The following is a 27,036-nucleotide window of genomic DNA, read 5'->3' as shown; positions in this document are numbered from 1 at the left end:
TCTGCGAATATCGAATAATTGTAGACATCGACATTTAGAAAATATCTACATAGAGGATTAAAGATTCTTCCACCATCTTAGATAAGTACAAAATACCACTTTTTGGAGGCTAATAAGTACAAATCTATATATGTAAAGCGAGTGTGTATGATTGAACAATGAAAACAAAAAGAGCAACATGCATGCCAGAGAAAATGAAAGAAGCAACGGAATTAATGGTAATGACATTGGATCATAAAAGTGGAGGTGACAATTTAGGTGTTAAAACGATATTTGGACGGTTGATGACAAATGACCATACCGGTCCCGACATGACCGGGACTCATTTTCAGATAGTCGGTGTTTCGGATGATTTATATTGGCTCGTCCTGCCCACCCAACTCATTGTATGCCAATCCCGTTTTTTAATTTAATTTCGGTCATGATGGCTAGGAAAATTTAGTTTTTACATGCGTGTGTAATGAGTTCTTGGGAAGTTTGATTTATACCTGATTTGTGAACTTAGTTTTTTCAATGGTATCATGATTATTGAAAATAGTAAAACGTGAAGAGAAACTGCAATCTCACTAATTAGATTTACGTTCGATGTTTTTAAGTTTGATGATTGTAATCATGACTAAGAAGGGAGTTTAGGATATTTTGGGCACATGATGAATTCATGTAAAGTAACCGTTTCAAAAAAAATAAATACTTTCTTCGTTTCAAAATAATAATTTTGTGTCATTAAAATGCTCGATCAAATTGACAAATCTAGAATTATATTATATGATATTATTCAGTAAATTTTATATATTATATCATTATAAAATATAATTGATCGATCTTGACATGTATTTTTTTAGTTTTTCAAAATTATAGAAATAATTCTTTTATTTGTGATTAAACTTTGATCAATTTAATTATTGAGAAGTCAAAATGAACTATTATTTTGAGATGAAAAAGTATCTGTCAACTATATAATTTATCGAATTACAAAAATAAGACACTGCTAGAGATATTATGTTTAATATCTATTTTTATTATGTTGCGACTTGATATACTGTGTTTTATTCATTCTGTCGCCGTGCTAGTAGTCTAAGGTCGAGGTGCACACAAGCTGGCCCGGATACCGATTTAACAAAAAAAATAAAAATATAAAAATATAAATATAGAGATATCGCTGGAGCATCCAACTGTAGCGCAGTGATCTAGTTCTGCATGCATCCAACATTCCTGAGTGAAAATCATGATGCTCTCCAGTAGTAGCAAGTAGCAGTGTCCAGTTAGAATGGATAGGAAAATCATAATAAAAACCGCCAAATTGGTCCAAGCCACGGGATTATTGTGGAAAACAACAGCTCAACTGAACCCCCATGGCCGTCCAGCTTGGCCCATGTCTACGACATATCTATATTTATAATTATATGGAATAGCAATAAAATTAAATTAGTTAATTTGGAATCTTACTCCGGGCCTAGATGGAATTATTACTTGTGATAAAATAGAGAATGTTAGAAAAATGTGAATCTAGTTAGCTGTCCAAGAGGGCGGTCCATTACATGGGTCCAGTGGACATGACCACTTTTAGCTTCGCTACCAAAACTTTCATGTACCGTACCACTATTTCACCTCTCAATCCCAAAACATGGACCATCAAGCCAACAAACAAGATTAACCTTTTTTTTTTTCCTTTTACTTTTCGATATTTACACAGTGATGAGAAACGCGAATCTGATTTCTAATGGTCGGTTTGGGAGTGCGGTTAAAAATTGTTGTGCTGTCAGAAAAAGTGGTGGAAATCAGATAATTGTTTGGTATTTTTTTGATATTTACTTATTTTGAGTTATAATATAAAAAAAATAATGTTTTTGATGAGGTTTTATAATGAAATCTAGAACAGCATTATGCAAAAGCTGAAAAGCAGCTTTTTTCAAAAGTATGGGAAGCATGGGAAGACCTGCTTTTTTCTAACAGCTTTTCAGCTAAAAACTGTTGTTCGGAAAAACTGCTTTTCGATTTATCAAACAATTTTTCACTTGTAAAACATAGTTCTGTAACATGCATATATTTTTCAATACTCTTGTAAAACATGCATTTCATATATTTTTCTTACGGTTTAACATGCATTTCAATACTCTTGTAAAACATAGTTCTGTAATTTATTTTTAAAATTTTTTTTTCTGAATAAAAATTCAACATTCAAATTTTTACTCAAAAAAAAATCTTAAAATTAAATTATACAACTATACTTTATCACCGAGTGCCGTGTTTCCGTATCCGAGAATTTATACTTTATCAGTGAGTGCCGCGTTTCCGTACCCGAGAATGTACGTGAAGTATAACTTTTTATTACTTGAAAATGTGTTTTCCGGCTAAAATCTTATGACAAACAAAATTGTTGACAAGCAATAAAAGAGAAGTAGAGAAATGTAGCGTGGGATAAAAATGATTAAATAGCTGTGGACAAGAAGAAAAATGAAGACGTAGCATATTTAGCTGTGCCTCACTGCCTCCTAACGCGGGAGACAATAGACATGACCTCTGACTGGCTGCTATGTTGACTCTTCAGAAAGCTTCCTGCTCTCTAAATATTTTTTTTTATTTATATGTAATATGCAACTCATACGAGCATGTGTAAATTTTATTTTATTTATTTTTTAAGTTGCATGGCAGCCCTGTCGATATCTCGGTTCTATAATGGGACACGGTTTGGCTTTTTCATACACCCACCCACAATTTGCAATATGTAAACAAGAGATGTTATATTGCAAACTCAATAATGATTTATACTGTGAAATTTTGATCATGACATGATATACAAACTAAAAGAATTATGAGCAGATCTCTAAGACATCTACAGTTAATTGATAATTATATAAATGAAAATAACAAAAATTATATAAAAAAATTCAACTTTAACCGGACTTTGGTGTGATTTATAATTTTAGCCAATCTTGAACACCTATCATCTATTGTTGTATCAATGTAATATATTTTATTTATAACAACTTGAAATAATAATAACACATCATTTTTAAACACAGGCAACCAATATTGTCAGCACCCCAAACCAGTTTTGTTCTAGAATTTCATAATTGAAAAAATATATACCATAAATATATTATTACATAAATAAATAAAAAGGTTTCCATTACCGGTGGGAGTATTCTTCCCTTCGCGCAGAAATATATGGTGTAGTGTTTGTTGTCCTTGCAATTCCTATTACGATTTCACTGCAGCTTCTTATAATCAAGATTTCTCCAGCACTTTCATAAGATTCCACCGAAAAGATTGTACACCTGATGTGGTAAACTTATGTGAGATGATATAGACAAATTGCGTGATTAGTTGGTGACAAAAAGTACATACTCTTATAAATTATACTAGTAGTTTTTTCACATGAAAATGGGTGCAAACTCTATTTTGGTCACTCCACAATTATTATTGATCAGTGATAAAACAAGAAATGTGATGAGCGCCAAAACTGTCACCGGTAACAATGATCGTAATTCGTAGTAGACTAAACAGAAATTCCATTGTCAGTGGTCCTCCCAGATTTTTCAGAGGGTAATTGTCAAAGATTCCTCGGAATTCAAAACAATATTATATTAAAACTTATCGAAATAACCCAATATAAAGAACAATTATAATTTAAAAACCCAGCAAGTAGTACAATTCCGTCAGCATGTTACAGTAGAAGTATTGGTGAGTGAATGGTGATTATAAGCATGGCCTCGTGGAGTATATGTTTATATAATATAATATATATACACACAGTAATAGCTAGCTGTATCTAGAAATTGATTGTGCGGTGGAGTTAGTAACATACTCAAGTCCACATGATGAAATAATGTTGTACAGATATTAAAAGAAACAATTAATTAATAATAAAAATGTCAATGCACAAACATGAAGAATTATTTGCATATCAAGGAAGAAAAATTAGTGCAGAAAGGAAGACAAGGAGATAGAAAGAAAGCTAGGTTTATTGTCGCTAAGCTAGGGCGGGTCGTCACGGGCTTCTCTTGAGCATTGACTTTGCCAGCACTCGTCTCTTTCTTTGTCAAACACATTTTTATACGTACTATTACAACTGATGATAATTAGTTACACACGGACGAGTAACACCTTTACATGTAAACTGTATATATATAGCTGTAGTTTTCTTGCAAACAAGTTGTTTGCACCGCTGTTGATAGTCAAGCCATTTGTGATAATCTTGTCAACTAATGACAATGAAGTGTTGTAAAACGACTCCATACGCGTTATAGCAGGAACATGGAGGGAAAATTATAATTTTCTCTCAGACCCCGCTTTCGAGTTTTTTTAGAAGAGAAAACGAGTGAATATAAGTGAAAATGAATAATTTTTACTTCATTTCATTTTTAGACCGAAAGTTTTGGAGTGAAAGTTGAAACTATATAATTATTACATCCATTTTTCCTGTTTATAACTTGAAGTCGGGCGTAAAATATTATATTAATTTGTTACTAATCAAATTTGTCTAACAAATACTAAAAAGAACATGCAAATGTCATTCAACTTGTAATATAGACCTAGGTGATCTTATCCCTAGCTAAGAATGAGGATAAGATGCAGAGTTCATGCGTTAATACTATGAATCTGAAAGAATAGTTACCATGATTTAGACCTGTTCCGGGAATTCGGTAAAGGACGGTTATTCATGCCAGAAGAAATCTACAATATCGTTACAGCTATCCGAAACCTCATTTAAGTAAGAATATTATGTCCGAATATTTTAGATGAAACGTATAAAATTTTGGAAGTCAAAGTTCCCCATCATACTCTGCTCCGTCCCACAATATTCCTTATGCTAGGGACGGGACTCGACATATTTTAAAATTTTGATTAAGTATAGTTTTATTTAGTATTTTGAATTTCTTTTCTTATAAAATGAAAATATAATATTTAAATTTCTATCCTAAAAAAGAAAATTTTCAAAAATAAGTTATGAAACTATACTTAATCGGAGTCTTAAAAATGTGTCCAGTAATGAAAAACATGTAAAAAACAATCCGCTTTTTTAGTATGTGTTAATGAATACTCCATATGCTAAGAACTAAATTCATTTAGTTTTTTTGATGGTTGTGGTTGATGTATACGTGGGAGCTCCGTCATTATTAAAAAGTAAGAGTCAAACAAAATGAGTTAAATGCATACTCTGTGGTATATGTTCACTGTTTACATGCATTTCGAGCCTTCTATGAAGTATAATTATATAAAGTTTTTAATTTTTTTAAATAAAGGTTTAAACTACAAACTTATTTAGGAAAAAAAGTTAAAAATATTATGGAATTATTGTTTAAAAAGCCTTAAAAAAAGTATTAAAAAGTACGTATACGCTTAATGGGACGAGGGGGGTAGAATTTAATAATGCTTAGTATATGTGCATGAGCATATCACTAGAAAAACCGTTATTAAATATATAAAATATTTACATAAATCGGTAGATTAAATAATACAACAAACATGTATATAGTGGTACGATACAGCTGATTAGGAGGAAGTTTCTCGAGTTTTATTTTGTCAAAATAATTTTCTTACTTTCTTACCAATTTTTTTACCCAAAAACATTTGAAACAACAAACAATATAATACAGATGTAGCGAAATAAATCAAATAATAAAGGCGATATTTCTTCATTTTGCTTTTATTACAGTACGTAGGCTTGAATATCGACATGAGAACAAGAATGTAGGTGCTAATAATGTAGGACGGCGAGGAAGATGACATATTTAATTAATAATTACATTTTAGAAATACGTACACATTTGTATAGAGAGTGCATACATGTAGATGGATAGAGAGATAGCTAGTACGCACGCTCGCTGAGACCTGATTGGCTGACGCTCGATAAGAGATGACGCACATGCAACGTCTCTCTAATTTCACTTGGTTCATAGAACCATGAGGCCGTCGTTCTTTTAGTTTAAAAGAAATGACTTTCTGCTCAAATTAAAAAAGTGTAGAAATGAGGAAAGTGATGAGTAAATAAGTTAATAAAATGTTTGGATGAAATTAGAAAAACTAGCCTTCTTCTTAACATGCTTTTACTTCTTTATACAAACCAATCAAGAAAAACAGAAATCACAAGCGAAGTTATTCTATCAAACGGGCATTATATCTTGTCCATGACTACTCACATTTGAGCAATTTATTTGAGCATCTCTTTTCTCCTACTACTAATTTGTAGTCTATAAATATAATATTATGCAGGTGTGATATATACTTTCTCTCTTTCAGCATGTTTATTTTTTGATATGTATTATTAAAAGAGAAAATAATATGAAATCATATTTCATAGGAATCAATCATTCCTAATCAAGGTATGTGCACTGGTGACTCGATACACCGGGACGAACATCGCTTGGAGTTGGGGCGGGGTAACTCCAAAATTTTAAATCAGGAATTAATTTTTTTTTTTGAAAATAAAAACTAAAAAACCAACAAAAAGTTTAATGGGGATGGATTTGAATTAAAAAAAATTACTTGTTATTTATGGGTGAAAAGTTATTTGAATAAAAAAAATAATTTTTAATATATATATTCTAGTGAGAACTTCTTAAAATGAGAACCGTGAGAATTTCCTTAGTTTATCATATTTTGACTAATCTAAACATCAAACTAGTGGGTACCCACTATAAAAAATGTATATAAAACTAGTCTCTCCCTAGCTAGTCAAAAAAAAATTCAAAAAAAAAGTCCACTGCCACGTCATCATCAGTGATTTTTTTTAAATTTTTTTTTTTGGCTAGCTAGGTGGAGACCTTAATGATATACATTTTTTGTGAAGGTGCCCTGGCGGGGCCCTTCAAATGAATGAGATTTTGATAAATTAAAAAAATTCTCACGGTTCTCATTTTAAGAAAGTTCTAATTTGAGCAAGTGCCTATATATATATATATGTGAATAATTTTTTAATATTTACAATTTATTAGATTTAAAATTATTAAGATGATAATAAAATATTATAAATTAACTTCTAAAATATTCTTTCATTTTCATAAAATTAAAATTGAAAACAAAGATTAGGATAAATTTGACTTTTCAACTATAAAGGGGTGTTTGGCCCTGACTTCTAGATTTATAAGTTAGAAGTATTTATCGGCACCGTTTGTGTAAAAAATCAAGAAGTACTTTTTGAGAATCCTAATTTTTTTGTTTCATGACTTCTATTTTTTGCCGAACACTTAAATCACTTATATATTTAAGTGTATAAAAGTAAAAAGCAGTGTGACTAAAAATATTGCACATATGTTATATGTTGTAGAAGTTGGCATGAACTCTGAAGGGGTTGAAGTTGAACACAAGAATTACCAAAACAAAAAGTTAAGGTAGATGAATTAATTAAGAAAGCTTCCAAACTCACCGCTGAGGATGCTCTCCTCTTTGTCCTTTAACTCAAATGTCCCTTTCTCATCTTAAACACCTTAATGCAGATACATCTTCCTTGTAGGGACGTGAAACTATATGTAGATCTTTCTTCTCTCTCTTTCTTCTCCTTTCTTCTAGAGAGAGAGAGATTGACTTGAGGCTCAAAATCAATTATTTATTAAATTCTACAAGTTGCTCCACTCCCACCATCTTAATATCAGAAACACTTTCTATATATCTCTCTTTTGTGTGATTAGTTTATGGCAATTGCACCCTCCAACATGAGCCAAAACCACAACAACCAAGAGAACAAGGATCACGATGATGATAATGATGAGCACGAGCATGACATGGTGATGCCCGGCTTTCGGTTTCATCCTACCGAGGAAGAACTTGTGGAGTTTTACCTTCGCCGTAAGGTGGAGGGCAAGCGCTTCAATGTCGAACTCATCACTTTTCTTGATCTTTATCGCTATGACCCTTGGGAACTTCCTGGTACTACTTATATATTGACTTGCTTTCCTCTTTATTCTTTTACTTTTGAATTCCTCTTTATTAATTATATATTCATCATACCCACACCAATGACCTAGCTAGCTTGTGGTGGTACCCTTTTAGGGTTCTCACATAATGATCTTTGTAATCAATTGTGCATAGCTAGTAGGGTTTGATTTGTATATATGATATTTTGTTATTTGCAATATGTTGAATATATTGTTACAGACTAGATTTTGGGAGAACTGGTAACTTAGCGGTATCTGTTACTGGTGCAGCTTTGGCTGCGATTGGAGAGAAAGAGTGGTTTTTCTATGTGCCTAGGGACAGGAAGTACAGAAACGGAGATCGGCCGAATCGGGTGACGACTTCTGGATATTGGAAAGCTACCGGAGCAGATAGGATGATTCGAACGGAGAATTTGAGGTCAATTGGGTTGAAGAAGACCCTTGTCTTCTACTCAGGCAAAGCTCCTAAAGGTATCCGAACTAGCTGGATCATGAATGAATATCGCTTGCCACACCATGAAACCGAGAGGCTCCAAAAGGCAAGTAGTATTGGTTCTAATCAATCCAAATATATGTTTGTTTTTTGTTAATCACTAAATTAAGGATAAATTTCTCCGATCTGAACTCACACCGTGTTTTCCCTTTGTCTGGTGATCGATCTTGATGATCATATACTTTATGTTATATATGTAACTAGTTTCTTATAGTTGTATACATTTCTTTAAGAATTATGTAAGTACAATTCACCATGATAATGTAGAGGTAGATATGTAGCAACATGCACAAGCATTAAACTCTATACTTGAATCACCGCAGGCAATAAATACTAATGATTCTTTATAACCCTAGAGCTTATTACTATTTCATCTCTGTCTCAGACATGCTATCTATTCATCTATCGTATATCCCTACATTTCAAGTGAAGAACATGTTACTTAGCTCCCATTTCATTTCTGTAAATATTATGCAGGCTGAAATCTCTCTTTGTAAAGTGTACAAGAGACCTGGAGTCGAAGATCATCCATCTCTCCCTCGTTCTCTCCCAACTCGAGCTTCATCATCATCAAGAACGCATGACAACAAGCAATATCAAGATGCAGCACAGCATCAGGCAATGGAAAAGTTCCATGTTTTTGGGGATCAAACACTTCCACAAACTTCTGAAAAAATCAGTGAAACCATTAGTGGGAATAGTACAACCGAAGACGTTGGAACAGCTCTAGGCCTCTCGAACCAAAACCCTTACATACAATTACCCCCAATTACCCCCATGCTTCCACCACCATTAGATTGCAACACCATCTATAACCCAAACCCTAATTTAGTGATGACGAGTCCGAATACCATTGATGATCTCCATAGACTAATTAGCTACCAACAAGCTTCAGTGAACCAGCCACACCAGTTGTTTCCCAATCATAATAACCCTAATCATCATCTTAATTCCTTGCAGCTTCCTGCTAATAATAATTTATTGCCCCCAGTCCAACAATCACAGCCACTCACTCTTACAGTGTTACCTGCTGGCCCAATTCCGAGCGCGTATTCTGACAGACTGTGGGAGTGGAACTCCATTTCTGAAGCCAATGCAAGCAAAGACTACGGTGCCCCTTTCAAGTAATTAATTAACTTGATTATGCTTGATTGTGATTTGTGCGCATATAACTACTCCATAGCTGGATGCAATTTCTATTTTCTAGTACTACATATATCATTTGCTAAGACTCTATAATTATCTGGTTAAGTAAGACTTATGTAGCCTAATAAGATTGTCTGAGTTTGAATTGGCATTGATATATAATATTGCTCAACTCTTTAGGGTTTTGAGTATATCAATTGCAGTATGTAACTAGCCATGTAGTAATTTAGCTAACACCTTGTAGTACTATATATTAATCTATTTTTTAGCTTAGTGCAGCTCTGTGTACATGACAACATATACAGAACTAGATGCAAATTTTTCGTGTCGATTTGCAGATAAATGGACATAATTAGGGTAACCTAATTAAGATAAGCACCTAACCTTAAAAGGGTTTCTACTTTCTAGTATATACATATAAACATGTCACCTTTCAGGCAAAATATTAAGAAAAAATTAACACGAGTTCGAACCGGCAGATAAATGAATAGTTGGGCTAAACCTTCATAGAAAAGGTAAAAAGAAGGAAAACAAATATGAGTTCCAGCTAAATACGTAGTGATAGTACTGAGACTCTTTCTCAATGCAAAAAAACAAAAGAAGACATCAGAATATTAATTATTATGTATGAGGCCATGAGGGATAGTTAGCTGATACTCAGCACAAGTCAACGAAGTTGCAGAGAGATGAAGCAAAGGTGTGACAAATTTAAGAGCAGGGCTGCTCGTACCCTGTGGTTGATAGGAGTAATATCTATTTTGACTTGTCAGAACTCAAAATCTTCACGGCTCAGAGCTAGCGCACACGCGTATATATCGCTATGTGAAATGTGATTGACCTTGCAGAAGTATACTCTTGAGAGTGTGGGGTTATCTTTATTTCCAGAAATTAGTAGATAAATATATGTTTTTTCATGAGAAAATTATTTTTTTTATCAAATAATGAATATAAAAAGATTTTTTTTAGAAAGATATGTATATTTTTTTTCCAAAAACAAGTATTTATTGCCATGAATTTAGTTTTACGTCACAGACATTTCCGACCGACAAATTCGGTCGGAAATGAACGAAATCGGTCGGTTTTGAGATCATAACCGACCACCGACCGACCATGTTGGTCCCTTAAAGCCGAGTCGGAAATGACGGATTGGTCCGAAATGAGACATATTTCCGACCGCTGCCTTTGGTCGGTAATGTTTTGCCATTTTCTTAGAAAGCTGGCCCCATCTTTGACGTGTCATACACGTTGATAGACCTAAAACCGACTATTGGCGGTTGGAAATACATTTCAAGGTTCATTCGAAGGAGCCCCTCTTATAAAACCGACCACCTTTGGTGGTCGAAAATGTGTTGGTCAGAAAGTATTTCAGGGTTATTTTGGGGAGCCCCTATTATAAAACCCACCGACTATATTTATTTATGATCGTCAAGTCATTACTAACCGATTATATTTAGTCGGTTTTCTGGGCAAAGTGGTCATCAATAATGGTCAGAAATAGTCTGTGGTGGTCGGTTTTCTGGGTTTAGAATATAAATTTGGTCGGAAATGTCTGCATTTGGTCGACTTTTTGGATTTATTTTTACCATTATTAGTCAGAAATGACCAAATTTGGTCGGTATTTATATTCTAAATTATATGTTCCTGTTATTTTACCAAACCAATAATGCACATACTATCTCAAATTTCAAACCCAAAATCAAAAAGCAATATACATTAATTTACTACGACATAATTTAAAAGCTAACAAGCATACATATTGATATTTTTTTTCGCTTTATGGTACCAGAGTAAACTAGAGTTATTTATTTATATATATTAATTAGTCTTCCATTTCCTCCTTGATAAGAAATGTTTCGTCAATAATCAATCTCTCAATCTTTTCATCTATAACAGCTGATTTCATGAATTATTTTTTTCAAAAATAAATATTTATTTTAAGAAATAAGTACAATTTAATCACTCGATTACTTAATTTTGGAAAGAACAAGTAAATATACAAATTTTAATGATTCATGATATATCTTACTTTAGAGGATGCACTGAAACCTTTCAAAATAGTTGACAACATGCCTTCATTGCTTCGACACTCCTAAGTACTTCAATTTTTATTTTTTACTGAGGCCTAAATATATTAATGAACATCTTCCGGTGAATTATTCCTTCAAAACTATAAATGACTATTTAACTTTTGTCTTCGTATCTTCCTATATATTCTGATGGTGGTGCAGTGTTAATTATTTACATGTCCTATTCTATTGTTGAGTTAAGGTGTAGAAATAAGAATAAACCACAAGGACTAGGCTTTAGGAATAAATATATTGTGAGTCATTGGAATTAAATAATTAAAAGTTTCCATTATAAAAGGCATAAAAAATATTAAGTAGCTGATTATACAAGAAACTTTAAATAAGAAGGGAGAGAAAAAGTAATTAGAGAGAGAAGGTGAAGAGAGAAGGCAGTTTAAAGAGGAAAGATGAAAGGATAATCAACGGAGAAACCAATGCAATATTCTCAATTAATACTTGTTTTCCATTTCTAAATATTACAGAGAATATTATGCAAATATGTAGATTTTTTTATGTAAAAGGAAGGACCCACCCCTTCATAAACAAATCCTTTGAGTAGTTCACATTATTTGATTCGAGTGCGACTAAAGAAATCTTCGATTCTTAAATTAATGGTGCATTGTTCGTATTTGCAATGAAAAATAGAAATTTGATAAAAAAAAGAATTTCTTGTACTATGGGAAAGAAATCTGTAAACTAGTCAACACGAATGATTTGCATTCTTGGTGGAGAGGAGTAATATTTATTGTCTCTAAAATGGGATGGTTCAAGAGTTGAAAGTGATGACCCTTGTGCTAGGAAAAGAGAAAGTGGTGCCTGTGATACATTGTGACAGTCGCGATCAGAGGGTGACACAAAATTGGTATTCGCTTAATGACGGTGAGCGGGCCATATATGTAGTAATACCACCACGATGGAAGACCGGAATATTCATTATTTTTTCTTTGATGTCTGTATATGCTTATTTTTAGCTCTTCCCATCAATCTGCTTTATATTTTATTCTATTAATTCTATCATATGACATGCACTGTATGGATATCAAATGTGTTAAGTGAACTCAAATGTGCATTTTTTTTTTGAAAGTAAAAAAAAATAAAAAAATTCACATTTGAGCATTTTTATTTTTGCCAGAAAAAAAAAGCGTGAATATGGCACAAATACGAAGGACTGTCCAGAAGCGAGTGACAACAAGGATAAGGATCGGATAAGACGTAACACGGAAGCAAGAATGAGTATTCGTTGGGAAGTTCCCGTGGTGAGAGTGATTATAATTATTTTTGTATATTGTAATTGTGGATCTTTATTGTAATAACATTTTAGATTGGATTATATATAGACGATCGACCATGGACTTGTGGGCCGCGTGTTTGTAATGTAATACATGATGCCGAAATTGGAGTGGTGGTCCAGATCCACAGGATGTGGGTCTCAGGGTGTCATACGGTTAATGAATATTTTAGTATTTTATTAATAAATTAAAATACTAATTTACAAAATATTCATGTCATTTTAATTATTCATAATTCAACATGTACAATGCCATAATGAATTTAATATATATATATATATATATATATATATATAATTATATATATATCCATACATGTACCAATATTATTAATATCATGTACCAAAAACAAAATTAATTACTCCATTTGTCCCAAAAAGATTGAGATGTCAAACTTGTACAAATTTTATGAAACTAAAATTTGACAAAATGAGCACGATTGGATAGCCCAAGTGATGGGTTTGTCCTATATTGTCCCGGAAAACTCGAGTTTGACTCTGGCTCATCTGAAAAATTATTAGAACGAATACTAATTTGTAAGACGTATAAGCTTGCATTGTCAAAAATTTGACCAACTTACTTCCCACGTTACCCTTTAAAAGTTGATATCCAGAAAGAGGTAATTGTTTCGCTGGCTTTGTTTATAGCAGTAAAATAAAAGGGCGCCAAAGTTATCTCCATTTCGCACATTAACTACTGGCACGCTATTTTACAAGGTTTTTAGTCGATACATTTTGTTTATACTTTTTATAAATCGAACATATAAGTTAAACTTTTTTATTACCACTTAAAACATAATGTAAAACCAACCACTCTCCTTTTCATACCAAGTTCTATCAACCCCAGTTTTAGATTATAGAGTTTTTACCTTTTGAATGTGTACGAATAGACGAATTAAAGAAGGTGATATTCAAGCTCACACCAATGCCATAAAATCTTTTATTACTAATGAAATTAAAAAAATTAGACAAGCATTTTGTTTGCAAGAACTTAAACAAGTATCACTAAGCACAAATTTCGAATTCAAGAAATGTTTAATATTGTGTATATTTATGATAAGTGGTTTTATCAAACCAAAGAATCATAGAGGTATTATCATCTACTTCTAGAAGAAATCGATCCAATTTGAACATGTAAGAACAAAAGATTTATCACGAAAATAAGATTTATCAAACCAAAGAATCATAGAGTTTATCGCATGTGTATGTTTACTTGAACAAGTCTTAGCCGAAATTTGGAAGAAATTGCTATTTTTTCTCGTCTCACACTATATATATTCATCATGATATACTTGAACAAATCTTAGCCGAAATTTGGAAGAAATTGCTGTTTTTTCTCATCTCACACTATATATATTCATCATGATATACTTGAACAAATCTTAGCCGAAATTTGGAAGAAATTGCTGTTTTTTCTCATCTCACACCATATATATTCATCATGATAATGTGCGACCTAATGTTAAGTGTCAATGAAGAAGAATTTATAGATGTCAGAACAAAAGAAGAATTTAATATAAAGCCGATTTGTCAACAACCAAATAGTCCCGATTTAACTATCCTTTATCATTATTTTTTAAATTGATACAAGCGCTTTAATATCAAGAAGTACCAAGAAATATTGATAAATTGTTAGATTCCGTAAAGAAAGTGTTTAATGATTATCATTGAATGTGACAACAAAGTATTTTTGCCGTTGCAATTAGACAAAAATTATTATTTTATATATTTAGTGATATTTATTAATTTATTATATTCAAGCAAAATTGCGATTGTTAAAAATTATTATTTAACTGAGCTCATAAGTTTATCAAAATTAGGGTAATATTTTGGACTAAAATTAATATGTACGTAGCAGTTTATACTTTTAATACTTTATTAAGCTAATTACACTAATACATGATAATCTAATTTCATTGATAGTTGTCCCTTCACAAATAATATAATTATGAATTATTTTTTAGAAGTTAATGTAAGCCGATAAAAATTACACAAACCTTATATATCTTGGCCATTGATACCTCACAATAATCTTAATTTCTTAAAAAATATGAAGAACTATCTACTAAAATCAAAATCTAATATATTTAAATTAAATTTTACATAACCTTTTTTCACCTCAATTTAATTTCCATGACTTAAAAATTAAAATTATTCATTTGTCAAAGAAAATTTAAAATATTTTATTTCAGAATATTTCAAAGTTTAACTGAAACAAATTAAAAAGTTATTTAATAATACACGTTTTAAAATATTATATACATAATATATACTCTCTCCGTCCCTATTTATCTGTCCACTTTTAACATTTTCACGCATATTAAGAAAATTTAAGTTTGATAAGAAACTTCTATCAATACCCTTATTTAATGCCTTAATTGTAGGAAAATACTAGTGGGATTACTCCATTATCCAATACAAATTTGATGAATCAGTGAGTCATGATATTTATAGCTTGAAGAACAAAGTCAAAGACTCTTCAGGTTATTAAATGAAAAATTTTGCTTTGGTTATATAAATGGACAGATAAATAGGGACAAATTTTTACTTCTAAAGATAAATAGGGACGGAGGGAATAATTTACAATTAATATTGAACGGATTTAGCAGGGCCAGAGGAGCAATACCACTGACAAATCGAAATCCATCCAACGCAGATTATCCTATTATAAAATTCATGTCGATATAAACAAATTAATAATTAATAAAAAACAAGGAGTCAAATAATAAAAACTTAAACAAAACAAATTCTATTTTCTTGGCTTTCTCCAATCCTTTCTCAAATCAACTTCCCCTGTCTTGTCTATCTACGCACACACTTATATATACAGAGTCTATAGTCTCTGTAGAGACCAAACCCTAGCTGGGTCCAAAACCCTTTTCAAGATCAATTTTATCCCAAGATTTTGAGGTAATCACAACCCTTTTCATCACAATTCTCTATTTTAACGTAATTGCTTTGTAATTGAGTGTGAAGTTTCGATTTTTAGGTGAAAAAAAGTCAAGAATATTATGGAGGGGTTACCAGCGCTGATTCCTAGAACTGTTGAAGAGGTTTTTGGTGATTTTAAAGGCAGAAGAGCTGCTTTGATCAAGGCCCTTACTACTGGTTTGCTCCCTTCTTTTTTCCATATTCGTATCGTCGGGACTAGAGAAATTTATTAATTTATCGAGTTGGGACCGGAAAAAAATATTAGTTTATTTACGCGGTTACTTTATTTGTATGTTATCTATTTAATTTTTGTGTGTAAGAGATATGTTTGGCTTGTTGTGTTATATGGGGTTTTTTAATTGTTGTTTTCTGGTGAATAATTGCAGATGTTGAGAAGTTTTACGAGGAGTGTGATCCGGGTGAGTTGTTTTTGTTTAATTATTGTCGTGGTTTTTGTTGCTGTGCGTTTTAATGGGTTTGCGACAGTGATTATTTAGTTGGAGTTGGGATTACTCTCGGCAAGTATTAAAGTTGTATTGGACTGTTTGCTAATTTGCGGTGTCTGTAATTGGTATTAATTGTTAATCTTAATAATGCTTTAAGTTTATGTAAAGTTTACATGTGTGATTCCATGTTCTTACATGTGTTGGATTGTGGTGCTAGGACACTCGATTCATTGTCTTATTTGTTATTTTATATGAATGTTTTGAAATCATCTTGTAATGGCTGACCTGACCTATATGAGCAAAATCTTTAAAACATAAAAATAGTTCTAATGTCATCTAATGTTATTTTAGAGCTACTACAGAGTCACTTATTTGTTAAGATTAATATGATATTTTCTTCTTCGGATGAGTACATACTTATTTTAGTTGCTTGTTAATAACTGCAGGGAAAGAATTTTGCACTTAATTGGTATTTTAACTGTAAACTGATTTTTGATTTATGTCAGATCTTTAAACTGGCTGTTGATAAAGTGTCATTGTGCATATCTTGCTGACAGTCGTCATTTGCATAGATATGCTTTGGTGACTGCTAGCTGTGACTAGTCAAACTGGAGAGAAGCATGATTTTCCTGCTAAGCACCTGTAATTTATACCCATAATATCATCAGCATGCTATTTATTCTGACATACTAAACCAAAATTTTTGCTTGCTTGAAGGGGGACATATTTTGGTTTCTAGTTAGGTTCCAGAAATTGAGATAAAACTGAGAATAATAGTGGATGAGTTAACACAATTAGTTATGCAAAAAATGTATTAAAAACAATGTTCAGAAGAGGGTTTTACATCTCTTTACCAGTTATCTCACCAAGTAGGATTACACACAGGACAGTTGGTGTTGGTATAAAATATTAAATTAAATTCTGTGTCATCAGCTCCAGAGCCTCTGTTGTTCATCCTTCCCACAGAATTTTACCTCTCCCACACCAGATGTGTTCATGATATTACCTTCTGCCTTTAAACTGGCATCAATGTCATATTTATTATTGCAGAATTTTTTTGTTGGTTTCCCCTTTGCAACTTTCGGATTTTGCAGCTGCTATCATCAGGCATCACTTAACAATATATTCCATGGGGTAGTTTGGTTTTAAGAAATAACTTTGGGTGTTTTAACTGTCCTAGGTATTGCCTTTCTTTGTGTTGGCTGTCTGGAATGAGCCTCTATGCAGTCTGGGGAATCATACTTTTAATATAGAAACATGGGAACTTTAGAAATAGTATTATCCGTTCCACATTAATTCCAAGAGTGAAGAACTGATTTACTTGATTCGAAATACATATATAACTATATATAAGTTGCTCGTGGGTTATATACTATTGACGAAATGGTCTTACTGTCTATTTTTGTGTTTAAGGTTTTGACACAGATGTTAATATCAGATTACTTAATTTTTTCCTCTGCTTTATATCATGTGTAATTGCAGAAAAGGAAAACTTGTGTTTGTATGGGCTTCCAAGTGAGAAGTGGGAAGTCAATCTGCCTGTTGAGGAGGTCCCTCCTGAACTGCCAGAGCCAGCTCTAGGCATTAATTTTGCAAGGGATGGGATGGCAGAGAAGGACTGGTTATCACTTGTTGCTGTTCACAGTGATACATGGTTGCTTTCTGTTGCATTTTATTTTGGTGCTCGATTTGGTTTTGTCAAGAATGAAAGGTAATATTTTGTTCAGAGCTCAGCAAAGCATATATAATTTATAATCTTAGGGCTATATTTTCCACTGCAGTAGTATCTTTGCCCAATATTGCAGTAGTACGTTCGATCAGTGTTTACCTTAACGATGACCAATGTGGACATATGTACCTGACTGCTGTAATTGTACTCCTGATTGTCTAGATAGATTATATATGTATATCTGTTAATAGTTTTGATATTGTAGCACTTGTTACAATCATTAATTGATTTAACTGTGAAGATCGTATTGCCACAATATTATGTAGTTTGCATGAATTCCAATAATTTAATTGTCATGTTATGTGATGAGATCCCTGAAATAGCATCTCACATCACATCTTGATATATATATGTATATGTATTTTGTGCATCTGGAAATCTGGATATCTGTTTTTGTGTTATGTAAGTTACAATATGGTCCAAGCACACTTTTTGCTCTTTGTTTAGCATTTGAATATGTTTATTAGACTGAGTTCTTTCTACAACATTTCATTACAGACGTGAGTTCGTAGGGAGTACGGGACCCGGCAAGATAGTTTTGGTTTCGCATATAAATTATGTCTGCAGTTTTCTTTATGCCAAATGTGATGATTTTGTTCGTTATTTGGTAAATCTTTGGTTCATATTTACACCTTATTAATGAGGATATGTGCTTTCCTGTTTAAAGGTGCTCTCTAAATGCATCTCCTTGTACCCTCCAGATGCTTCTGAATATTTACAATGACCTTATTTTTTGTATAACACCATCAATTACAGCTCCTGTTCCTCGTCTTTTTCTCACTATTTTTTTTTGTTTGCAAAGATGCATTTTTAAAGATTAAAAGGTGCTTTTATAAACTCTAGTGACCATTTTTAATACCTGTAAAGTGTCATTGAAATGTTCAATCTGCTGAATATGGGTGGGTAAAATACAATAAATCCAGACTCTGTCAACACCAAAGTTCGTTGCTTGTGGGGTCACATTCTGCATAGTTTGTAAATGCAAAAGAAGATTAATATTGCAAAGTGGTCAAATTGTATCATGTTTTTTCCTGCCTTTTATATGAAAAGGAATATGAAAGGACTGAAGCCATCAAAGTACATGTTTTCTCATGTTATAAAAAATCGGAATTTGCAGGAAGAGGCTTTTTCAGATGATAAATGAGCTGCCAACTGTGTTTGAAGTTGTAACGGGCAAGGTTGAACAGCCCAAAGATGCTCCTCGAAGTAACGGAAACAAAAGCAAGCCAAATGGGAGTGCGGTAAATTTTACATTTCCTAAATCAAGAATTTACATTCTTTTTATGATCTTCTGTTGTTCTTCATCTTCTTTGGGAGCTTATGAACTTAGGATTTTAAACATCTTGGTATAATGATTTATTTTGATTCTTTTAATCTTTGTATGCCAGTCTCGAAAATCTGAACCATATCCTAAAGCAGCAAAGATGTCTCCACCCAATGAAGAGGTTGAAAGTGACGGAGATGAGGATGAGGCTGAGGCTGGAGAAGACGAACAGGCAACAACTTGTGGTTCTTGTGGAGATGATTATGCGCCTGATGAGTTCTGGATTTGTTGTGATGTATGTGAGAAATGGTTTCACGGGAAATGTGTGAAAATCACTCCTGCTAAAGCTGAACATATCAAGCAGTACAAATGCCCTAGTTGCAGTAACAAGAGGGCTAGAGTTGGGATGTAGAATACCAAATTGGTATGGACATCTCAACTAAAATAGATAAACGCAAGTAAAAAGCTGGTAGTGGACTAATTGAACAAGACATATCTAGGTTGTTCCTATCTTTAAGGTCGTCGATTAAGAATATTTATTTGGAAGTTTCAGTTTTAGTCTTATTTTCTTCTTTACATTTAAGTTTAACAGTGTGTGGGTTTTGAAAACTGATGCTTCTGTGTGATATTTATATAGATCTATGTTATTTCTAGTATGCATTTTGATTTTTGTTTAATCCTCTTAAACCCCTGCTTTTTTTTGCATTGCCACATTCTATTTCACCAATTTTTTACATTGCTTTGAACTTTTAAAAAGTTGATTTGTCTAGCTCATCCTGGGATGGTTATTTCACATTGAAATTGGTTAAGTTACTAATACTAGGAAAGAAAATAATATACTCATTCAGTATGAGAAAATGTTACCATCACTATCCTGTATAAATAAAGTCATCACTCTTATTCTCTGGGTAAGGGACATTCTCTATCCAAGTTTTGAAAATGAAAATACCACTTACCCCTTCTCTGCTCTTACTTACCTTCCATCATTTCTCACTTGCTAATTCGTATATACATTATTATTTTGATAACAAGGAACGAAAATAGGAAATGTTGTAATTGTTGAAATATAAAATAATACTGTATCTTTCATGATTGGGGAAATGCACGAACAAACTGTTAGATTTACTCTTTAGAACTAATACATATTAGTTTTTACTCTTTAGAACTAATACATAATTTTTTTTTTAAAGAAAAATGAATGCTTTCGTTACTCAAAACGCATCAAACATCACCGAATCCAACACATTTCGCGGAGGATTCACAACATCAACAAACGGGGTGTAACACTTCTATCATCCCATACCTTTTTATTACGGAAGAACCAGAGACCCCAAAGAATCATGGCAATATTAGAGAGATGATCATGGCTCTCTGTCACCAACTTATCCAGAAGCCATCCTGTTGCATCTTCAACTTCCCACATATCAAAACTTAAACCCATATGCTGCCAGCAGGCCCAACACTGAGAAGCAAATGCACAGTCAAAAAATACATGTAAAAAGATGCTCGACATCCATGTCACACATTGGACATATCAGCGGAACTGCATTACATCTTCTCTGCAATAGAGCACGAACTGGAATATTGTTCCTGCAAAAATGCCACAAAAAATATTTCACCTTTGGAGGAATCTGCAGCTTCCAGATTTTCTTCCAGCCCGAAGAGTTCTCGTTGGACAGTTGTTGTCTGTGTTCCTCTTGCCACAGCCTATAAACTGAATTTGAATGGGGGATTCTCATGCTTAGAGCATCTCCAACCATGAGAAGCCCTTAGCTAAAAGTCTAGATGGATTACTAAAATTAAAATTTATAGCCAATGTCCACAAATAACATCACTCCAACCATAGCAAGCCCTTGTGTATAATTATAGCCATCCCCTATGGATGGCTATATTTGTCGAACCACTACAGATCTGTAGTGAATTCCACGTCATCTCGCGCAATTTACTTTCCTCCTTCCCGCTGATTAAAATATTATTTATTACCATATTAAACTGATATATTCTATTTATAACAATCTAAATATTAATAACATACTATTTTTAAATTATAGCCAACCAATATAGCCAATACCATTGAAGCACAATGTCTTACAGGTTCAGCAAATTTTACCTAATGTCTTACAGGTCCAATTTAGCCAACGATTATAGTCAACGCCATTGGAGATGCTCTTAAAATTGCTTCTGCATCTCTCTCGCTAAACATGTTCCTGACTTTCTCTACATCCCAATCCCTAGAGTTTGGACAAATCAAATGTACCACCTTCAAATTATTACTATCAACGGCAGAACCATCATCAAGCATAAAATCGTCCTTGCCTCTGATCCATGGATCAGTACCAACATGAATGTCGTTACCATTCCCTAAAACCCATTTAAAGCCTTTCTTTAATTCCTCCTTAGCTGCGAATATACCCGACCAAATAAAACTAGCTCCTCCATTTCTAGTGGCATAAGTATTCAGAATCTCCTTTATTTTATTTGCTTCATCATGCTCAGCTCTAAAGAATAGGAAGCTATCATCAGCAAATAAAAGGTGAGTAACAGAAGGAGCTGAACGACTTACTTTACATCCATGAATGTCGTTGTTTTCTTCTGCCTGATTTATAGCGCGAGATAGACCCTCCACACAAAGCAAAAACAAGTAAGGAGAAAGGGGATCCCCTTGACGTAAACCCGTTTTGGCAGGACAGGACCTATATTAGAGCCATTAAAGCAGAAAGAATACTTCACCGTTTTCACACACATCATTATCCATTGAATCCACCTCGTACAGAAACCCATATGGTGCATTCTAGTGCTCAGAAAATCCCAATCAACTCTATCGTAGGCCTTACTAATGTCTAGCTTTAAGGCTACTTCCCCTACATTACCAGAGTGTTTTCTCTTCATATGATGAATGATTTCAAAAGCTACAAGAACATTGTCAGAGATACTTCGGCCAGGCACGAATGCCGACTGGTTCTCTGATATGCATGCTTCCAGGCAGTGGCGGAACCAGGATTTATTTCGACCCCGGGCTAAACTATTATTAAAATTTCAGCAAAAAAATTAAAAGTAAATATGCATACCTTAATTGGTTAAGTGGAGATATCTTTACTGTCTTTTTTTGAGGAAGGAATAGATGACAACTGAATTCTACGATTTTGCATATTTTGATAACATTGTAAGATAATTTCATCGTCTATGTCTTTAAATATGGCCTTTTCGATGTAAACCACCATGTTAAGTGTGCTATTTATATATATATATATATACAAACTAAGTTAGTGTACAAACTACAAACTCAACATAAGCCCTTGGATGAATCTAATCCAATGGCCCCGCAGGGGCAACCACACACCAGTTAATATACACCCTGTCACACATGATCCGCAGATTCCCCTCCGTTTTTAATTTGAATTTTCCCGTTAATCGGTGAACTTTTTTTGAAATCCGACTTCACTGTATTTTTGTTCATCTCGCAACGATCAATTTCCATACCATATGTGCTATATTTCGATTTGATTTAGAGACTTTTTAATTTTTGTTTGTAGTTTGTACGCTAAGATGGTTTGTACCAGAGTAGGACCCTATATATATATAGGGTCCTACTCTGGTACAAACCATCTTAGCGTACAAACTACAAACTAAAATTAAAAAGTCTCTAAATATATTCATTTTTAAATTTGTCCCCGGGCTAAAAAACTAAAAATAAATAAATAAATAAATGTATCAGGATGGATATGTTTCACAGCCTTGGTAAATTCATCAAAAGAAAGCTCTGCTGCCAGCTTGTTATTCTGATCATCCGTCACAACTCGAGTTACATTTTCCTCAGTCCTCAATGTTCTGGTTCTCTGCTGACCAAAAACCTTGTTAAAATAGTCAAGAACTACTTTCCCTTTCCCTTTTTCCGAAGTAAAACTACCTCCTGTTAAGTCAATTTCCCTCAAATCACAATCCACAATTGTTTCCTGAAAACCATTCATCAAATACTGGGGATAATCATGGATACCTGCTTTGTCGCTTCGAAGAAGCAGATCATTGAAATCACCAAAAATGCACCAAGGAAGTGGTGAAATAGAACAAAGCTGTCTAATTAGGTCCCATGAATCTCTTCTTCGCTGTCACTACAGACTAGAGTCTCTGAAAGAAAAAGTAAATCAGGTTTGCAGGATTTAACAACATCCCTTAGAACACGAACTGCCCGAGCATTCCCCAATCCTCGGCAATTCCAGCTTAAGAAATTCATTGCGGACGGCTAGCTTGCTGAGCAAGCTTAGCCAAAATTGTTTGTGAAGAAGCAGCACAATCCATTTCAGAAAGAGTTGCCTCTGTGTTATATAACTCCAGGTTGTTGTACACCTTGACATGTGAGCTGTTTTCTTAAATATACCCTTCATGGCTTGAGCTATTCTCTCTTCGCCTTTTCCTTTCAGTATAGTTAGCCCATTTAATTCGTCCTCACCCAGCCCACTATGCTTAAATCAACAGGTCATTTATATTAATAGGAAACTGAGTGTTGGACAAGTCAAGTGTACTATCACGAACTTGAATTTATTGACAATTCAAACACTCTATCATAACCTAAAGTACTATGATATATATGAGGGTTCTTCTACCACAAGTGAGGTGTTGAAACAGTATACACTTGTAGAAAAGTCAGTTCTCGACATGGGTACTTGGTAGAATTTTTAATTACAAATTTTGCTCAAGTCATGGAGAATAAAAATTAAACCACCAGGACTATTCTCAGAACTTTGTTTTCTATGAAAACATATGTGGCAAAGCTATAGTAAAAATGTGAAACTTACTCAAAGATCAATGAACCCGATGAAGATGAACAAGACACATTAACAAAAAGTATTATGGTTCAAGTTACGGTTTCTTAATTAACCAACACATGATAAATTGGTTTTTCATTCTCTCGTCAGTTTGTTTAGGAAATTCTGTAACAAATGGATGTATTAGTGTATAAATCCATAACAGAACATAAATGGCCGAGTTGTAGTTGTTGTGACGAAACACTAATATGTTATTACAAGCTAAATGGAGCCCAAATCCACTTAGTTAAACCATTGGAAGTGTTGTTCCATCCTAATTGGACATGAATCCTTTAAATTCGACTACATATTTAATTTCAATTGATTGAGAGGAGAGATAACATGAGAGGAGAGATATGTGGAGTTGTAGAGATATATCCACCCACTCCCATGACATATTTTTATCCACAATTAATCTATTGGCCTCTCCCATAAAATTTCAACTCCTAACCCCTCATTTCTAAAAACTAGGGCATAAATATATATTTTGATACTTTAGGTTAATATTATAAATATATTTTATCTTATTAAAATAAAAATCATTATAAATTTGGTGTTTTGATTAGTTTATGATAATACAAATCTATTATAAACTCTTTTTCTATGATAAATATATTAGTGAAAAAAAATTAAAATACATTACTTTCATTATAATTTTATGTCAGGGTTAGATATCAAATTGGTCATTTGTCATACCACATTTTTATCACTGATGTGTTATTAAAAAGAATAAAATAATAATAATTATCAAATATGTAGATTAAATACGTGTTGAGGGAGAAAAATTAATAGGTTAAGTAGGGAGGAAAATTAATATTGATAAAATCATACACTTTTTTTCTTTAATGTTATCAAAACCAAGTATAAAGTTGTGAATTTTAATATTTGAGATAATATATTTATATTTTCATAAGTTTATTTACTATTTATTATTATTTTATATTTCTTTCTTTCTATTAAATAAAAAGTAATGGCAAATAAATTTTTTTAAATCTAATTAATATATTATCAGAAGTATTAGAATTCACCACTTTTCATATGATTCTAGTAACATTCAAATAAATTGTATGAATTAAAATAAATATTAATTTTACTCCTTGAACACATATTTACAATTACCTGGTTGATATTCATTATGACTTAATGATTCAAATAACTAGCCTTTTTGGCCCGTGCTACGCACACGGGTATTGATTCTTTGATTTTTTATTAACTTAACCTATACTTTCTGTCGTGAATAACCCCAAATCTGACGGGTAATAAGCGCAGTCAAACTACTTATTTATGAGTTTTAAGTTATAAAATTTAATGTGTTTATTAACATTTTGGCCCGTGTTACGCACACGGGTATGATTTTTTGTTTTTTTATCTAATTAACCTATACATTTTTTATTAACAAACAGTATGATATGAGATATAAGTTATGAAAGGCACGTATGTAAGAGTTAAAATACTTGAGTTATGTTATTGGCGATCTGTACGTTGCAGATGTTAAAGATAATATATACGAATGTCGATTGTAAAAAAAAATCACGAAAAAATATTTATAACGACGCGGACTATATAAATATTTGTATTTGGAAACATGACTTAACCTGATTATCCAGATTATAAATCTTCCATCCATTCTTTATTTATTAAACTAAGGTGAATATGTTGATGATAGAGTTTCCACCCGTCCTTAATAAAAATTGATAAATAGGTTAAGAAATAATTAACCTTAAACATCAATAAAGGAATACATATGTAGTCATAATTCAGTTGCATTACTATAATTATACTATAATTATATGCTATAATTATTGTCTATACCGAAAATTTATAGTAAAAAGATATACGTGATAAATATCTATATAATAGATACTGTATTGATTATATAACAGAATAGATTTTTCATTAGTATCATTGATATAACCAAATATTTAATATAATAATAATATTTCAAGTTCAGAATAAAAATTTATAAGTTTATGGATCAATAATCAAATCATTGTTTGTATGGTTAATATAAAAAAAAAAATAGGTAATTGTTTTCAAAATATTTAAAAAATTCATGAAAATAGTAATGACTATATAATTAATATTTCTCGGGGTCGCCTAACGGCGACCCCTCGTATCTTAAATAAAATAACGAAAAATTATAATAAACTATATGCTACAAATTTTATTGTCAAGTTATTTAAATGAATAATGCTCATTTATCAAATTTTTATTTATAGAAAAATATGCTCATAGCATTTCGGCCCGTGCTACGCACACGGGTATGATTTGTTTTTATCTAGTTAACCTATAAATTTTTTATTAACAAACAATATGATATGAGATATAAGTTATGAAAGGCAACGTATGTAATAGTCAAAATACTCGAGTTATGTTATTGACGATCAGTACGTTGTAGATGTTAAAGATAAAATATATACGAATTTCGATTGAAAAAATAAAATCACGCAACAGAAATTATGACGACGCGGACTATATAAATCTTTGTATTTAGAAACATAAATAATTCTTAATTTAACATGATTATACAGATTATAAAGCTTCCATTCATTCCTTAATTATAAAATTAAGGTGAATATACTGACGCTAGAGTCTCCTCCTTCCTTAATTAATATTAATAAATTGATTAAGAAATAATTAACCTTAAACGAATACATCAATAAAGAAATACATAGCAGTCATAATTCAATTACATTACTAAAATTATATGCTACAATTATTGACTATATTTAAAATTGATAATAAGCAGATATACGTGATAAATATTTTTAATAAAACAGTTTCCGTATTGTTTTTATAACGGGATAGATTTTCATTAGTATCATTAATATAACCAAATATTTAATAAAATGATAATTTATAATGTTTTGAATAAAAGTTTATAGATCTATTATTAAATCATTATTTGTATAGATAAAATAATAAAAAAAATATTAAGTAATTTTTTCTAAAATATTTATAAAAGACATGAAAATAGTAATGACTATATAATTA

The 27,036-nt window shown here is 32.2% G+C and overlaps 2 protein-coding genes across 2 annotated transcripts; both read left to right on the top strand.

Annotated features, from left to right (window-relative positions):
- The first annotated feature begins 7,427 nt into the window (after positions 1-7,427).
- On the top strand, positions 7,428-9,707 carry LOC108212098 (NAC domain-containing protein 35). The gene is made up of 3 exons (XM_064085083.1): positions 7,428-7,869; positions 8,148-8,416; positions 8,848-9,707. The coding sequence occupies exons 1-3, from the start codon at positions 7,635-7,637 to the stop codon at positions 9,496-9,498; spliced, it is 1,155 nt and encodes a 384-aa protein (XP_063941153.1). The 5' UTR covers positions 7,428-7,634; the 3' UTR covers positions 9,499-9,707.
- Positions 9,708-15,605: 5,898 nt separating this feature from the next.
- LOC108214078 (PHD finger protein ALFIN-LIKE 6) lies at positions 15,606-19,896 on the top strand. Its single transcript, XM_017385904.2, has 6 exons — positions 15,606-15,780; positions 15,860-15,978; positions 16,188-16,220; positions 17,730-17,958; positions 19,094-19,217; positions 19,365-19,896. Exons 2-6 carry the CDS (start codon positions 15,882-15,884, stop codon positions 19,650-19,652), a joined length of 771 nt encoding a protein of 256 aa, XP_017241393.1. The 5' UTR covers positions 15,606-15,780; positions 15,860-15,881; the 3' UTR covers positions 19,653-19,896.
- Positions 19,897-27,036: the final 7,140 nt, after the last annotated feature.

This window comes from Daucus carota, chromosome 1 (assembly GCF_001625215.2).
Source record: "Daucus carota subsp. sativus chromosome 1, DH1 v3.0, whole genome shotgun sequence".
In the NCBI taxonomy this organism is placed as follows: Eukaryota; Viridiplantae; Streptophyta; class Magnoliopsida; order Apiales; family Apiaceae; genus Daucus; species Daucus carota.
Note: the sequence above shows the minus strand (reverse complement) of the source record. Positions and strands in the feature narration are given on the sequence as shown.

What these genes read in the sequence shown, in the direction of transcription:
- LOC108214078 (XM_017385904.2), top strand. Translation starts at nt 15,882, where the DNA reads ATGGAGGGGTTACCAGCGCTGATTCCTAGAACTGTTGAAGAGGTTTTT. An exon ending in GATCAAGGCCCTTACTACTG is followed by an intron (nt 15,979 to 16,187) that starts GTTTGCTCCCTT and finishes GAATAATTGCAG; the next exon opens with ATGTTGAGAAGTTTTACGAG. An exon ending in GGTTTTGTCAAGAATGAAAG is followed by an intron (nt 17,959 to 19,093) that starts GTAATATTTTGT and finishes CGGAATTTGCAG; the next exon opens with GAAGAGGCTTTTTCAGATGA.
- LOC108212098 (XM_064085083.1), top strand. Translation starts at nt 7,635, where the DNA reads ATGGCAATTGCACCCTCCAACATGAGCCAAAACCACAACAACCAAGAG. An exon ending in TGACCCTTGGGAACTTCCTG is followed by an intron (nt 7,870 to 8,147) that starts GTACTACTTATA and finishes TTACTGGTGCAG; the next exon opens with CTTTGGCTGCGATTGGAGAG. An exon ending in AAACCGAGAGGCTCCAAAAG is followed by an intron (nt 8,417 to 8,847) that starts GCAAGTAGTATT and finishes AATATTATGCAG; the next exon opens with GCTGAAATCTCTCTTTGTAA.